Source organism: Paroedura picta, chromosome 7 (genome assembly GCF_049243985.1).
Source record: "Paroedura picta isolate Pp20150507F chromosome 7, Ppicta_v3.0, whole genome shotgun sequence".
Lineage (NCBI taxonomy): Eukaryota > Metazoa > Chordata > Lepidosauria > Squamata > Gekkonidae > Paroedura > Paroedura picta.
In genome coordinates this window covers 53,781,911-53,798,878 of record NC_135375.1, presented here as the reverse complement: position 1 = coordinate 53,798,878, position 16,968 = coordinate 53,781,911, and the positions used below count along the sequence as shown (strand labels likewise).

Sequence of the window (16,968 nt, the reverse complement as noted above, 5' to 3'; positions counted from 1 at the left end):
AAAATCTTTAATTTCATTACTACCTCAAAACCAAAAATTCATTTACACATGAAAGCATGGGGTCAAACTGGTTTACCAGAATCACCTTCTAGAACATGCCACTGAACAAGGAGCTGAGCCAATCTAACACCTCTACCCAAATGTGTTTTTGTCAGGCAGTATAGAAGGATACTATGGTCTATGGTACTGAAAACGTCTGAGAAATCCATTAGGATCAGCAGGAAGTTCCCATACTGGTCAACTGGTGCAGATAATCTAACAGGCCAACTGAGGCAGTTTATGTATTATAGCTATTACAGAAAGTAGATAAAAAAGTATCCATATAACCAGTGTCATCCAGGAATACCTGGTATTCCTTCCTAAAAGAGAAAAAGTCTGAGACAAATTATTCGTTTCAGCAGTACTGAAAGAAGGATTCTCTCCCCCCCCTCCTTTTCAATAAAGTTCTCACAACATATGGCTTTAAGGCTGATGGCATTACATATTCTTCCAAGGAATTGTTTATAACTGGAATAAATTATGTCAATTTACTTGTGGGCAATTTCAGTCATAAAAGATGTGGATCCAAAAGGTAGGCCAGACTTCTCCAAAACTTTTGTCCATGTCAGCAGGCCCAATTAATTTAGAAGTATCCACATGAACCTGACAAAAGGGCACCTTGGGAACATCCATTATTATTAAAGCAGAGTCCCAGACAGAGCAGATGTGAACACTTTTACTGGTAAAGTGCTTAGAAAACTAATCACACTGAACAGCTGAGTCCTTCTCTATTTGCTCCCAGGTGCCCAATGGAACAGTAACCATCATTTCAAACCCTGAGGCTCACTGGGTGGGGCATGGTATCCTAGGTAAGACTTCAGGAAGTAAGATTGTATTATGTCACACTGAACAGTGTTATTGGCAGCACTATATCACAGATCACTAAGTGGTTTCATCAGTTTTAAGAGAGGTGCTATTTAGGAGATTCCAAGTACAAAATAAACTCTATGCCAAACATAAAATGTAGGTGAGCTAGTGGTATCAGATGATTAACTTTTATTAATACCAGTTTGGAGTGGTTACCACAAATAGGCATACAGAGGAGTTCCAAACCTGTAGTATTTGCTAATAATCACATTATATCCCTTTGTTGATTTAACTGCTATGCCTAATATTTCTCCCTCAAGAAATGTTTCAGAGTGTATAGAGAGCATTGGGTAAGATGGGAAATTAAGTGGTGCCTTAATCAGTGTCAATTACTGAAATAGTAGATTCATATGCTTAAACCTTCAAGTTTATTAGATAGTAGGTACTGTGTTTTTAATATTTACAAAATTAAGAGTAACCTGCAATGCATGCACAGGAATTGAAGACTTCTGCTTTCTAGGAACTGATAATTAAAAAAAAATATGTCCAAGACTGCTACAGTTATAGTAACTCTCTCTTTTTATGAACCTATCACAATACCATTTCAAAATATTCAACGTACTGTATGAATAAAGGTGGTCTATACTTGCCTTGTTGACAGCAAAAGCAGTAATAATGTCCGATTCTTTATGGATGATTCTTGCTTTACTTCCTGGATATCCCAAATCGTACTCTATCTGTATTTTTTTTAAGAAACCAACCAATCAAAGACTCACTTTCATTAAAGCATTCATATATCTCTCCATTCAAGTTAATTTTTTCAACATTCCCAGATACATATAGAAAACTATTAGTAATTACGGAGCCTGAGTACCTTCAAGTCATTTATTATCAAATCATTTTTACATTTAATTCCTAATTACTCTGAAAAAATGAGAAATTAGCAGAAACACAAAGACTAGAGGAGGGCAGAGGCTATGAAAATGTTTCGAATACATATAAAATGTATGAGATCAACCATTCAACTGACCAGAACCAAGTTACTAAAATAGAATGAGATTCTAAAAACCTACTGAGAAAGTTGGCAGAAAGATTTTGCTCAAATGTTTTTATTGCAGAACAAGGCAACATTCTGTGCCATTCCAGATATGCCAACCCTCAAAAATGGCTTTCAGGGTAACAGAGTGGGCATCAATGGGCTGAAACAGGTAGCAAAAATGCCTTCTGTATATGTATGGCTCTTTAAGCATTACACTAGTATCTTCATCTTTAAGTCAGCCCATTCTGGTTTAGATGATACTGCTTGTTTGGTATTTTCTGCTCAAAGTTTTAGAGGGCCTGCAAAATGGAGCTCTTCCAACCGGTTGAGTCCTGGGTTACCCCTCTAGCATCTATACTGGGCCTCCTGCCTACCCTGCACCTGGGGTTTTCACTCAGACTGCAAGCCCCTATCCTGAGCTAGGATATACAAAAATACATCATAATCGGTATTCCGATTTGTTTGGATGTTTTTAGAGAACAGTAAAGTTAAGGTGTTGTTTTTAACATATAGTTTGTTTTTGTATTAGCTTTGTTTCACTCTTGATGTAAAGCGCCCCAAGCCCATTTTGGAGAGTGGCGGCCTAAAAATCCCATAAATTGATATAGATAATTGTTCTCATCCTATCATTCCGAACCATTCTTTTGAACATTTGCACAAACAAGTTTTAGTAAAACAGGTCATATATTGAGCTGGGGGGTTGTACTAGATTGCCTGTATGACCCCTTCCAACTCTATGATCCTAAGAAGAAGCTCACTTGACAGCACAGACTATCTAGCATAAGCATCATTCAGAGGATTCAAGCACATAACAGATATCAATATACAACTCTGTATTATAAAATTCTATTAAAAGAAACAACAGGTTTTTGCATGCAAGATGTATATTTTCTCCATAGAACAGTTTCTGCTAAGTACCTTATTTCCATGTTCTTCAACTGGAGTAATTTTGGTGGGTTCATTTTGCTCTTCTAATGACTTTACCAAAAAGAATAATCACATGACAATAGACAGTATGAGACATGACATGAAGTCTGGACAGTAAGGTAAACAATTATCCCACAATTTATGAATAAGCACTCAATTTAGTGAATCAGGTTACAAAAATCACAAAATTTCAAACATATTCATTCTTAATATTTCCCTTCAAAAACTGTGATGGGTCTTTGTTCAATCTGCAATATATATAAAAATTGAAATCTGGATCAGACTTAAGGTTCTGGTTATCACCTTTAAGGCCATACGCGGTCTGGGTCCAGTGTACCTGAGGGATCGCCTCTCTGTTTACACCCCCCAAAGAGCCTGACACTCTAGCACTTCCAACTTCCTGGTGATCCCAGGCCCCAGGGAATCTTGTTTGGCCTCAACCAGGGCCAGAGCTTTTTCCATCCTGGCCCCCACCTGGTGGAACAAACTCCCAGAGGAGATCAGGGCCCTGACGGAACTTGAACAGTTCCGCAGGGCCTGCAAAAGGGAGCTCCTTCACCAGGCATTCGGTTGAGGTTGACCTGTGCCATCACTTCCAAAGGGCCTTCTCCTGAGCCCCCTCCTATGGCACCCTCCATAATTCTGCCCAACCCACTAGGCTATCAGTATGAGTTAATTTAATGTTTCCCACATTTTTTCTATTGTTCCATGTTACTTGTTGTTTTACTTCATTCATTATTGTTAATATAAGTTATCTGTATTGTTTCTGTTCTGTTTTATGTGAACCACCCTGAGCCTTCAGGGAGGGTGGTATATAAATATATAATAAATAAATAAAATACAGAAGAAAGTGTACTTTCTTCTTTTTTTGTTTGCTTACTATATCAGTCCCTCATGCCTATATTGTTGAGGTCTATCATTAGCATTTTCTTAAAAGCATGTAAAAGTTTACTAAGTCTTAAATAGTATAGATTCAAATGAGTAGCTGTGTTGGTCTGAAGAAGATAAAATCAGAGTCCTGTAACACCTTTAGACCAACAAAGATCTTTTCAAGGTGTGAGCTTTCGAGTCTGAGGAAGAGTGCTTGCACGTGAAAGCTCACGCCTTGAATAAATCTTTGTTGGTCTTAAATATGCTACTAGACTCTGATTAAATAGTATAGATAGTTGAGAAATCCCTGAAACATTCTTTAGGCTTCAAGAAACCCCAGAAGTGGCATGATTGTAAAGAATATTGTTGGGAAGCATAGCTGTGTACGTGCCCACCCAAGGCCCCTCTCCTTCTCACCCCCTCCAGGCCCACCATTGGCCAGTTTGGGAGGGATGGGTGGGTCGGCATGACCATATATGATGATATCACCCAATAAATGTTTAACAGATTGAAAAAATATATTAAAAACTAAATTAACTTCCACCTATTTGGAAAGCTCTTCAAGGGCTGTCAAGAAACCCCAGGATTTCACAAAACCCTGACTGAAAAAGTCTGCTATAACATAAGGTAATTATGGATAAGACACATTTCTAGGAAGAAATAGTCTCCGTGGCCATGATAAATACAGTTAATCTGTTGTCAAACTTAACAGGGGCTGAAACCCCTCCTAATCATTAAGGAGATTTCTGAGACAGAACTGCCTCTTTCAATAGACATGATTGGTGGTTCAATCTAGATCAACTAGAACCCTTACACCTCTGATAGCCCTGGTGCAGGGTAAACAGTTTAGGATACTGGAAAACCTGGGAGTTAGTGCAGTGATAACTTCTCTGGTAAGGATGCCAGGACTGTTGCACAAATGGCCTCTGCTTCAACTGTTAAGGGCCCAGTTGAGACATACCTAGTGACTGAGCCATCTGCTTATTTTTCTTTTCTGAGGATAATGTCTCATCAGTTCTCACTGAGAAAAGAGTCAAAACCTCAAAAGGTAAGTCTTCCATCTTGTGCTTGGTTACTATAAACAAAGTTGATCTTAACTTCTCTTGCTGTTTAAGTACAATAGAACTTGCCATGGCACATATTGCAGAGTCCACAGAATGTTCACATGCATTAATCTGTTATTTGGAGAGTTGGATGGCCTCAGCATGCAGGACCCTAGTAAGGGGTTGCTTAAATTTTGGGAGGAGCTGTAGAAATGGTAACCACCCACTTGTGATAATGGAAAGCATTGAATAATATATTTTAAAAAAACACCCCAAAACAGGAAGAGTACTGAATGTGAAAAAATTTGATAAAACTCACTGGTTTCAGTAAGAACATAATTAATGCTATGAAATTTCATCTAGAAGCATTAGTATACACACCTCATTTAAGTGCCTTTTCTTTGTAAATATGTTTCTGATGAAGGTTTCCTGGATCATTTCTTGTTTAATGAGGTATTGCCAAAGTCTCTTCACAGACAGAGCACCATGATTTGTAGACCTGTAAGTGAAAGATAAACATCTAAGCATTCTGGCAATACAAGAACCATACCAGAACTGCAAATTTAATACAAAAAGAAGACGTTAAAAGTTCTGTAGTTTTACTGTTCTATATAATAAATTTCATATGAACCAGCAAACATAGTTGATATGCTGCTACCGAGAGGAAGATCAGGATTACACAAAACCCGCTCTGCCTCACTTTCTGAGGCCTTCCCTGGGAAATGGTTCTGGTTTCTATGGATTTGTCCTTGGAACAAAACAAAACATTACAGACCATCTGTGCCTGTACCAAGGCTGGCCTTGGTTCAGGTGGGCTAGCAAAAGTGCCTGCCCACCCTGCATCCTTGAATATTCTCTTGGGCTACTACCACTCTTGTTTACTGTAAAAAATACTCCAAAAAACCAATGTCACTAGTGTGACATTGATTTACATCTGTTGGGTTTACACTTTTACCACACTGGGACTGGGTTATGCTGCTGAGTATTGCACTGGTTCTGCTGTCCTGAAATTTCCCTTCCCCTTGGCACAAATTATGATTCTGGCTTGACATTAGTCCTGCTGTGCTGACATGCCACAATGGTACTGGGTTCTGCGGCTGGGCACTAGTATACTGCACTGGTTCTATTGTCTTTGCAGAAATGCTCCCTCCCCCCCGTTTCTACTTCAGAGATTATCAGAATTAGCCTTCATCCTGATGGGTTTTGGAAGTGTCACAGTGGTGTGCACATTGAACTGGTTCTGCTGCTGGCCTTGCAAAAATTTCCCTCCACACACACTATTGCAGAGATTCTCTGGCACATTCTGCTGGGCTTGTATTATCTTATTATCCCCCCCCCCCTTCCTTTTGGAAATGATGGAGGAAACAATTGCACCCACTGGTCCAATCTTTTAAAAAACTGGAGGTTCCTTTGAGGAGAGGTTCTAGCAGGTAAGCTGGAAATTTGGTGCTTCTACCTCACCCTCTCCCTTGACCACTGAATATACCTCAGGATAGATTTGCCTTTGACTTTAATGGGGTATAATGGATAATGGGGTATAATAGGGTATAATGGATAAATATTGAGATTCCTGAATCTTACAGAATCCCAGTACCATACCAGGTATTAGAATTCAGGAATATTTAGAAATACCAGTATTTTCTGAATCTGGGGAAAAAAAAAACAATACTATTTTTTCCCTTGCACAACCAGAACAGAAAGGTTGAAGACCACTGGATTAAGATGACTGAATTCTCAACTGAATAATATTACTGAATGAAAAAAGTGCATTTCAAACAACAGATTTCACACCCATTACTAGAGAGTAATTTCACATAATATATTTCTGGTAAGGCCTTGGAGGAGAAGCGTGTCTCATGGCTTAAGTGCCAGTGCCACTCACCGCTTAACATCCACTCAGGGTGGCTGTCCCGCCCCTGAGTGCCTCCTCTTCCAACTGGCTTGCCTGTCTGTCCAGCAGCCAGCCAACTGCCTTCTGCCCCCCCACTCCTGACCACCCCCTCCTCCTTCCAATTTCCTCTGATGCTCAGAGGCTGCAGATCCCTGTTGAGGCTCAGAGGTTGCCCATGTCAGTGATTTCCCTTCCTGGGGGCCTTCAGCCTGCAATCTCTCCAGGTCCAGAGGGGAGGGAAAGGCCATCCACAGAGTTATTCCACCCCACCTCCTCAATCTAGCGCCCATTGTATTCCTGAACGCAACGGGCTTGGCCCCTAGTATATTTATAATATAGTTGAGACACTGTATGTATTTACTTGAAAGGTGTGTTTGTAGGTTCTAGCAATGCTTTGTGGCGGAGCAGTGCAGGACCTGAAGAGGATGTCTCTTCTGAAGAATGAATAGAAATGTAATCTTCTGGTGGGCCACAATGCATTTCAAGTCGTCTGAGAAGAACATGCTCCCACCGCTGCAGTACCTTTAAAACTGCGTGACACAGTGGAGAGCTAACTGGAAGATCTGAAAATAGGCAAAAACATGCTTTTCTTAACAGCTGTCTCTTCATGCTATTCTGTTACTATAATATCATATATTTTATTGAAAAAACAAAACCTTGAATGCTTGTACCACCTAGTTAGAAGCCAAGCTACATGTCTTTGATAGATTAAGAATAATTATCATTAGTAAGTCTGAAAATGTAATACTTTAACTGAGCAAGACTATTTACCATAAATAAAGCATATACAAGAAAATAAATCAGAAGAATCTATAAATGGTATATGTAACATTACAAATTGGCTGTGTAGTTTTACAAAAGACAACTGATTACAAAGACATTACCTGAAAGATCATGGCCAGCCAAAGGATAGAAAATCTTCAAATTTTGAAGAACCAGCTGAACCATTGCCAGTCGCATCAGTGACCAACTAAATAAAATAAACATTTATTGAATTTTTGGTAATATTTAAAAAGTCTCAAAAATATTTTTCCTGTGATATTTTAATATTTGCTTATTATAGTCAATAGTGTTACATGCACTCCCTTACATTACAAGGTAGCATATGGTGCTTGAACATTATTACTATGAATAAGACTAAAAAAAATCATTCCCTCGACGAAGAATTCTAGCCACTATTATTGAACGCATGTAAAGTAAAAATATTAACACACTATGCTGGGGTTTGAAAGACAGAGGCATCCCCAGGCCACCTTTGAATTAATTAATGCCCTGAAATTTGATCTATAACTTATTCCACATACTTTTGGGCTAAGGCTATGTCATTGACTTTGATAACATCAGGTGGCTGCGCTGAAAGTCACCCAGCAATGGCCAGAGTCAGGAGTGCCGTACATGTATTCCTAAAGATGCTGTGGGATGGTGACTAAGGAAGAGGAACTATTCTCTGAGTGATGCTGATTACCTGAGCATTCAGGATAATTATATGCCAGGTAAGCCTTTACTATATATCTGTGCCCCTCAGATATCTTCTGATGATCTGGGGCCAAGGGACCAAGCCCTATGAAGATAGGTGGAGGGACTTGGGAATGTTCAGCCTGGAGAAAAGGAGGTTGAGAGGGGACATGATAGCCCTCTTTAAGTATTGGAAAGGTTGTCACTTGGAGGAGGGAAGGATGCTGTTTCCATTGGCTGCAGAGGAGAGGACACGCAGTAATGGGTTTAAACTGCAAGTACAATGATATAGGCTAGATATCAGGAAAAAATTTTTCACAGAGTAGTTCAGCAGTGGAATAGGCTGCCTAAGGAGGTAGTGAGCTCCCCCTCACTGGCAGTCTTCAAGCAAAGGTTGGATACACACTTTTCTTGGATGCTTTAGGGTGCTTTGGGCTGATCCTGCATTGACCAGGGGGTTGGACTAGATGGCCTGTGTGGCCCCTTCCAACTCTATGATTCTATGGTTCTATGATATTCGGAAAGTCAGGGGATCCTCTAACAGAATTTGATAGTATGAAGAACTAGTACTGGGAACAGAAAAAGCCCCAACATATGCACTGTAGGAACTTGTGAGTGTATGGTTTATGGTAGCATAACATTTGGCTTTCTTAGATGTCACATTCATATGGGGGGATTGCAGATACAGTCAAATAAAGTTGAATTACCTATATGAATTTGAATTTGAGTGTTCTTGAAGTTTCAACTGTTCATCATCAACATCTTCATCATCACTGTTTTCTGGACTTTCTTCAGAATCATATTCAACTTTTGTTTGTGACGATGAGAAAAATGGCTGAACAGAGATTAAAGGAGCACAGGATGTCAAATGCTACATAACAATAACTATGCCATAACAGAGCTGAATTCAAAACAAAAACTTTACTGTTTTCTGTATGGATTTGCTGCATAATAATTCATTTTTAACCTTAGAAATGTAGGTACAAATGAATGTCAGGCTTCCCTTTCCCTCTGCCTTGAATTTATCTTCTGCATATCTAGCATGCCTGTACTTTCAAATAAGTTTCCTTCTATTTCTTTTGTTCTTCAGCTAGTTTAGATTTTTCGTCTTATAAAGTTCACCAAAATATGCTCCTCTCTTCTGATATCCCCCCCCCCCGAAAAACAAACAATTAACTCCAGCTTGTGAAATAATGGGAAAGCAGCATTTTTTATTTAGGGAAAAACAGTTCAAGTGTAGAGTTGTCCACTCTGGCTTAGAAAATTCCTGGAGATTTGAGGCGGGGAGGGGGTGGGGTATAGGAAGGGTGACTTTTGGGAGGGTGCTCAGTGTGGTATGCCATAGAACCTGCCCTTCTAAGCAACCATTTTCTCCAAGAGAGCTGATTTTGTAGTCTGGATATCTATCAATTTAACTCCAGGAGATCCCCAGATCCCATTGAGGATTGAACCCTATTCAAGAATGGGAAAAAAGTTACCTTTGCTATAAAATAATCCCAGATACTAAGTTCAGGGGGGATAAACTTCTCTTTGTAATTTGAAGAGTCTTGCTCTACCAAAGGTAAAGAAGTAGGATGCAAACTTTCTTTTGGAGATGATTTTGATGACAGTCTAAACCGTTTATGTTGTTTCTCGCCATCATCTACAGGAGGACAAGCTACAAAGATTTAAAAAAATAAAGTCAAACTTGAAAACTTTCCAGATATAACCTTTAGCTTAACAAGATTTCCTTTAATAGCAACAGACAGAACACAATATTAATCTCTCTCACACGTAGTCTCCATAAAACTGAATGTGAGACTTTGTTTTTAAAGTCTAGTCTTTAGTTTTCAGACCTATCCATGACCAATAGAGTGCCATTCCAAAAAAGTATATTTCATAGACTCTGTAGCATAGTTGCTTGATTGAAGGCTAAGACTGTTGTCCTCAAACAGTCTTAGCCTTCAAACAATCAACTATACTATGGTCTCAAGGTTTTTGAGAGAATAAAGGTGAGAAAAGTGTCACTGGCACACAGAATTTCCCTCTAACTTTTCTAGAAAAGGGTATAAATTACTTCTGTATTTTAACGTTTGTTATTTTTAAATATTTTGTCAGAAATGTAAAATGGATCTTAAATGCTACTTACCTTTTTTCAAAGATATAAAAACATAACTGTTGTAACATAGTCATGTAGCCAGCAAAACAAGCGTGCACATGCATTGCTTAATAATGAACATTAGTTGAGCTAAAAAAAACTCTTATGCTAAAATGAAGGCACAAAATATATTATAAGCTAATAGAAATGTTACATGATACAGAGCTTTAAAAATATGGATCCTCTGACAATCTCCAACACCACTGGAATATCATCTAAGACATAGCCATTACACTTAAATCTCATTTGATAAGGGTTCTGCAAATTGGCCTGCTGTACCAACTCTCTGCCATATATAAGACTACCAATCAATTCCAAATATATTACAGGGGACCCTCACTGATGCAGGCAATTTACTCCTTAGTGACTGAGGGTTGTGATTGTAATTAGGTAGGCTCTCTATAATACAGAACAGCCTTTACACAAGGCAAACAAACATAACTGTTTAACATAGACACCCATAAAACAAAAGCCAAATAATGAAATTAAGACTACAATTTTTTTTCTCATTCTGATTTAGATTAAGTTTCAAAATGACAAGTATTAAGTTAACAAGATCAATTTAAATGTGCAATATAAATTAGCATTGAAACCACCAGTATTTGACTATATTACAATTTTTTTTGGCTAGTAAGAAACCACAACAAACTGTATCATGTTTTGCACAAGCAGCAAGTTTTTTAAAGCATTCCTTAGTTTGCAATGGTAAACTGCAACAATTAACACAGCCAATTTGCATTCCATTTGTAATCTGAAGCCCAAAACAAAAGCTTGCAGTAAATTTGGCAGCATGATGCCACAGGACTATTTTTGCATTATAAATTTTTGGTCTGAGTTTTTTATTTGTGGGGTATACTGTCAAGCAATGGAACAAACTAAATGAAGGATAGTATGGATTTCTAGTTGTTATTTTAAAGTTTCAAAATTGTTTTGTAAAACTGAATTCTTTCTACAGTATTCAGTAATACAGAGACTAGAACCTGGATAGCCCACATCAAAATCTGGCACTGAAAAGATTGCACCATATAGGCTCAGAGGATGATATTCATACATTTTGAACTACATACTGCCTTTTCTACTCTATGACTTCACTTAAGAAATTATTTCACTCGAATGTCTGATAAAATAAAACAAATGAAAATCCTGTGAATAAATTGCCATTGTTTTTCATAGAATAACCACTCATTACCTTCCAAAAGGGCTGTTAATATTATAGAACAGTTCATTATGTTAAATATTCAGATCTGACTTCCATTAGAAATGCCATCATGCTAGCAAAGATAAAAATTCTCAATACATTGGGAAATACTGGTCTTTCTGAAACTCTGCTATTTCTCTGCAACAGCTTAAGAATATCAAAATTTTATATACCAAAGAAGGATGTACAGATAAACAGACAATTATCCATTCAAAAAGGGTGACTATTCTCAGGAATTTATTTTTCTAGGCAAGTACATACAAGTTCTTGAAACAACATTCTCCTATTCAGTTATTGCTTGACTTTCTGGAACACCGTACAATATATATATGTATGTGTGTGTGTGTGTGTGTGTATATAGAGCCAGTTTGGTGTAGTGGTTAGGAGTGCGGACTTGTAATCTGGCATGCCAGGTTCGATTCTGCACTCCCCCACATGCAACCAGCTGGGTGACCTTGGGCTCGCCACGGCACTGATAAAACTGTTCTGACCGGGCAGTGATATCAGTGCTCTCTCAGCCTCACCCACCCCACAGGGTGTCTGTTGTGGGGAGAGGAATGGGAAGGCGACTGTAAGCCGCTTTGAGCCTCCTTCGGGTAGGGAAAAGCGGCATATAAGAACCAACTCTTCTTCTTCTTCTTCTTCTTCTATATGTATATGTATATGTGTATATATATATATATAATATACACACACATACGAAGAATTCCTTATATTCTTTTTGTCAAAAATATTTGTTTCCTTGTATTACTTCGTACTAGCTAAACGAGGAGTATGAAAGATCTATTCAGTATATTAAAAGAGGATTCTATGGATTGTAATCAGCATTTGTATGGAAATTTCCTGTACATCAGCATCAAGAAAATGACAGCTTTCAAAAATTCATAATATCCTTACTAGTATTTTCCCATAGATTTTGGTGCCCCAAATGTATCTGGGTTTTCTCAGGAACACTGAAGCAAAATTCCTGAAAACCTGGATATATTCAGAAATTACCAGGCAGATCTGAAATCAGCAGAGATGCAGGGGCAAGGTGCTGTTTGTCAGGTAGCAGCAATCAGCTATTTGTTGGGCTTCTTTAAGGTTTACAGGGCTGGAGAAGGCAGCCCAAGGATAAATGGTTATGGTGTGGAGCAGACTATTCCCAAGCTTAGGGCTGGCTTCCCTTACAAGCCAGCACCAAGATCAACTGTGCCAGGAGCAGATTGCTCCCTAAAAGTTGAGCTTTGAGCAGGCTTCTCCTGCAATCCGAATTAAACCAGACTGCAGGAAAAATTAGCCCAGCCAGGACCTCCTGTGGTGTGGGGAGCAATGTGCTCCATAGAATCATAGAGTTGGAAGGGGCCCTACAGGCCATCTAGTCCAACCCCCTGCTCAACACAGGATCAGCCCTAAGCTTCCTAAAGCATCCAAGAAAAGTGTGTATCCAACCTTTGCTTGAAGACTGCCAGTGAGAGGGAGCTCACCACCTCCTTAGGCAGCCTATTCCACTGCTGAACTACTCTGACTGTGAAAATTTTTTCCCTGATATCAAGCCTATATCGTTGTACTTGAAGTTTAAACCCATTACTGCGTGTCCTCTCCTCTGCAGCCAACGGAAAAAGCATCCTGCCCTCCTCCAAGTGACAACCTTTCAAATACTTAAAGACGGCTATCATGTCCCCTCTCAACCTCCTTTTCTCCAGGCTGAACATTCCCAAGTCCCTCAACCTATCTTCATAGGGCTTCATAGGGCCCCAGATCATCTTCGTCGTTTTCCTCTGTATCCTTTCAATTTTATCTACATCCTTCTTGAAGTGAGGCCTCCAGAACTGCACACAGTACTCCAGGTGTGGTATGACCAGTGCCGTATACAATGGGACTATGACATCTTGTGATTTTGATGTGATGCCCCTGTTGATACAGCCCTAAATGGCATTCACCTTTTTACCGCTGCATCACACTGCCTGCTCATGTTTAGTTTACAATCCACAAGTACCCCAAGGTCTCATTCACACACAGTGTTACCTAGAAGCGTATCCCTCATCCAGTAGGCATGCTTTTCATTTTTCTTACCCAGATGCAGAACTTTACATTTATCTTTATTAAATTGCATCTTGTTCTCATTTGCTCATTTTTCCATTGTGTTCAGATCTCGTTGAACTCTGTCTCTATCTTCCGGAGTATTTGCCAGTCCTCCCAATTTGGTGTCGTCTGCAAACTTGATGTGTAGTCCCTCCACCCCCTGATCTAGATCATTAATAAATATGTTAAAAAGTCCTAGGCTGAGCACCGAACCTTGAGGTACCCCCCTACTCATCTCCCTCCAGTCTGATGAAACACCACTGACAACTGTTTGAGTGCGGTTCTCTAATCAATTCCCTATCCACCTAACTATCTGAAAATCCAGATTGCAGTCCTTGAATTTATCCATCAGAAAATGACACTTAGCTTTCAAAAATTCGTAATACCCTTACTAGTATTTTCCCATAGATTTTGGTGCCCCAAATGTAACACACCATGCAACACAGCAGCTTTTGGGATGGCTTTTTCTGCAGCTCAATTTAAACTGGACTGCAGTAGAAGTGAGTTCAGCAAGGACCAGCTGTGCTATGAGTCATCTGCCAGTGGGTGAAGACTTTTTTTTCCATTTGGCATTCTTTCGATGTTTCTTTCTTCCTGCCCAATGTCTTAATTGTTTTTGTATGTATTTCAGCTCTGGTTTTGTTTTAATGATATGTTTCTTGTTGGCTTTAATGATGTGATTTTTATTACATATATTTTGTTAGCCATCTGGCCCTTATAAGAGGAAAAAGGTAGGGGTCCCTTTTGTATGAATGTTGTAAAATAAATAATTATTTTTAATACAAGGGTAGGGAATCTTGTTTATCCTGCATTTTCCTCATTTACACCCCTATGAGTAGAAAGACAAGTAGTGATAATTTTTAAGCGATCAAAATTGTATGTGTTTGTAACCACATCCCTATTGGACATACAGTAAGAAGCTGTTCGACCATTATCCCAGTACTGCCTCATTGATGGGCTGTAATTTTTAAGTGCCAGGCTGACATGTCACTCTTGCCACTATTCTTTTTAAAACCAGAGTTGCCAGGGCCTGAACTGAAGACAAAGCATATGTTCTACCCATATCAATAACTATGTCGTCCGAAATAATCTTTGTTCCTATTTATTGATGATAAATAAATTTACATCCTCCTTTTGGAATGAATGATTTAAGTAGTCTATTCTTGATTCTCTCCAACTCTTATTCTGTACCTTGCATATAGACTTAACCTCAGAAAGTGGATTGCTCCTATATTCCAGAATGCAATCCAAGAACCACTTCATACATTACATTACCTTCTGGACATACAATAAGACCACGTGATAAATGTACATTTCAGACTGTGTACATCATACTTATATCTGCCCTAGGCAACAAGGATTGTCTGTGCTTTTCTGCATTGTTCACATGTATTTACTACTATGTGTGTTAACTGATCATGAGCTATGGTTTTGAGATAAAGGGCACTTTTCTAATAAATTGCTTCATGCTATGGTTAAGTATACACAAACTCTAATAACTCAAACTTTGTATGCCAATAAAGGTCTTCTAATTCTTATTTTGAACTCAAACTAAATAACTCAAACTAAATATCTTCAAAAGGAAAATTGTCTGACAAACCTTTCTCTATAAATGTTAATACTAACTGTAAAACTGCAGTTGAGAAAATAGAAATTCATCCTTTTTCATAATGGGTGAACTCTGTTTGGGTTTAGTATAGCCTTCCAATTGCTTTCTTAGAAGAATTGCACACTTACCAGTTTCAGACTCTTATATTACTGAAAGCTCTATTACAGTCATACAAAGCAAGCATGTGCACAACTACACATAAAAACACACATCATGCCCTACTTCCTTCTTCATAAGAAGCTGCCTGGAACAGACTAAACATATGCCTGCAAATACACATGGGGCAGTGGTGAGACAGTGAGAATGGAAAGCTGTTATCCTAAACCATGTGCTGGGTTTCAAGTTCCATTCAAATCTGGTAAAGGTAAAGGTAAAGGTATCCCCTGTGCAAGCACCGAGTCATGTCTGACCCTTGGGGTGACGCCCTCTAGCGTTTTCATGGCAGACTCAATACGGGGTGGTTTGCCAGTGCCTTCCCCAGTCATTACCGCTTACCCCCCAGCAAGCTGGGTACTCATTTTACCGACCTCGGAAGGATGGAAGGCTGAGTTGACCTTGAGCCGGCTGCTGGGATCGAACTCCCAACCTCATGGGCAGACAGCTCCAGACAGCATATCGCTGCCTTACCACTCTGCGCCACAAGAGGCTCATTTCAAATCTGGTAGTCTGATCTAAAGCTTCTACTATGAGACCATAATCAAATGGAATTAAGGTCACTGTGGGTGGGCAGGTAATTGTGAGTTTCCTGCATTTTGCAGGGGGTTGGAATAGATGACCCAAGAGCTCCCTTCCTACTCTCTGGTTCTATGATGATATGAAACTGGATTCTATTCAGTGACATCACATATGCTGTGATTGGCTTCCATATATTTGAAGGGTTTCATTTAATTTCTTATAGGTGGTTATTTTTGGGTGGTGGGGTAGGTAGTGCATGATATAAAGAAACATTTTGTAATAGTTAAGGTCAATGTGATATGAAAATACCAATTATTCAAGCCCTTTTCACAAGACTGTTATGTGTTTTCTAAGCTTATAATAATGTAGTCAAAATGAAATATTGCCAATTCACTACTATGGGAATGAGAGATTTTATATTATACTATTTGCCGTTCTAATCTGGTCTTTGGAAGCTACTGAACCAAATACTAATTCTATATGCTAAATTAACACTTAGAAATCCACAGCCATATCATAATGGTCATGTGAAACAAAACAAGCAGTCTTAATGAGCATAAATATATTGGGAAATATTTCTGATAAGTGCAAGTTATGGCCTCACTTCAATATTATTGAAAGTATTTAAACATGATTCAAGATGGAATATTCCAAACATCTTGATGGCCAATATATTCTGTACTTCAGAATTAAATTAATTTGGCTATTGTGAATGGGCAATTTAAATATGAAGCCATGACTTACAAAACAGAAATTTTTCATTTTAGTTTTATTTCTAGATATGCAAGATCACACAGCAGCACTGGATTTAAATGCCTAAAACTGAAGCTAATATCTTGCCTGCAAGTTTGGTAGGGCTATGAGTAGTGATGGCTGTTAGAGATTTGGTAAACCCCACACATTCCATGGAGAATACTACTACCTGATGTGGGCTAGGCATAGAGAAGTGCCTACCTGCCAAAGAAAGAAAAAAAATATACTGCTCTTAGAAAAATGGAAGAAGATTACCTTAAATAAAGGAAAGTTACTTTTCACCAGCCATTTTAAATACTTTCATATTCCAATTAACAGTGAATTGACATTTATTTAGAAGCTGCACAACAAATACCTGGAACTTAAGAAAACAAACAAAAACATCTAGATCTCTTAAAGATGTTAATTTACTTAGGCTTGATCATAGCAGGAATCAGGAAAAGACAACAAGTTTCAGATAA

General features: G+C 38.7%; 1 protein-coding gene across 5 annotated transcripts in view; it reads right to left on the bottom strand.

Moving 5' to 3' along the window:
- Positions 1–16,968, bottom strand: part of DMXL1 (Dmx like 1) — a 93,802-nt gene that overhangs the window by 20,687 nt on the left and 56,147 nt on the right. For 3 of the 5 annotated variants that reach the window (XM_077344361.1, XM_077344357.1, XM_077344358.1), the window contains exons 29-36: positions 16,595–16,708; positions 9,550–9,728; positions 8,779–8,906; positions 7,501–7,586; positions 6,978–7,179; positions 5,107–5,224; positions 2,804–2,863; positions 1,497–1,583 (exon numbers count right to left, since the gene is read on the bottom strand). In XM_077344361.1, coding sequence (XP_077200476.1) covers positions 1,497–1,583; positions 2,804–2,863; positions 5,107–5,224; positions 6,978–7,179; positions 7,501–7,586; positions 8,779–8,906; positions 9,550–9,728; positions 16,595–16,708 — 974 coding nt within the window. The remainder of the gene's footprint in view (positions 1–1,496; positions 1,584–2,803; positions 2,864–5,106; positions 5,225–6,977; positions 7,180–7,500; positions 7,587–8,778; positions 8,907–9,549; positions 9,729–16,594; positions 16,709–16,968) is intronic. The other 2 variants (XM_077344359.1, XM_077344360.1) reach the window with 1 other exon arrangement.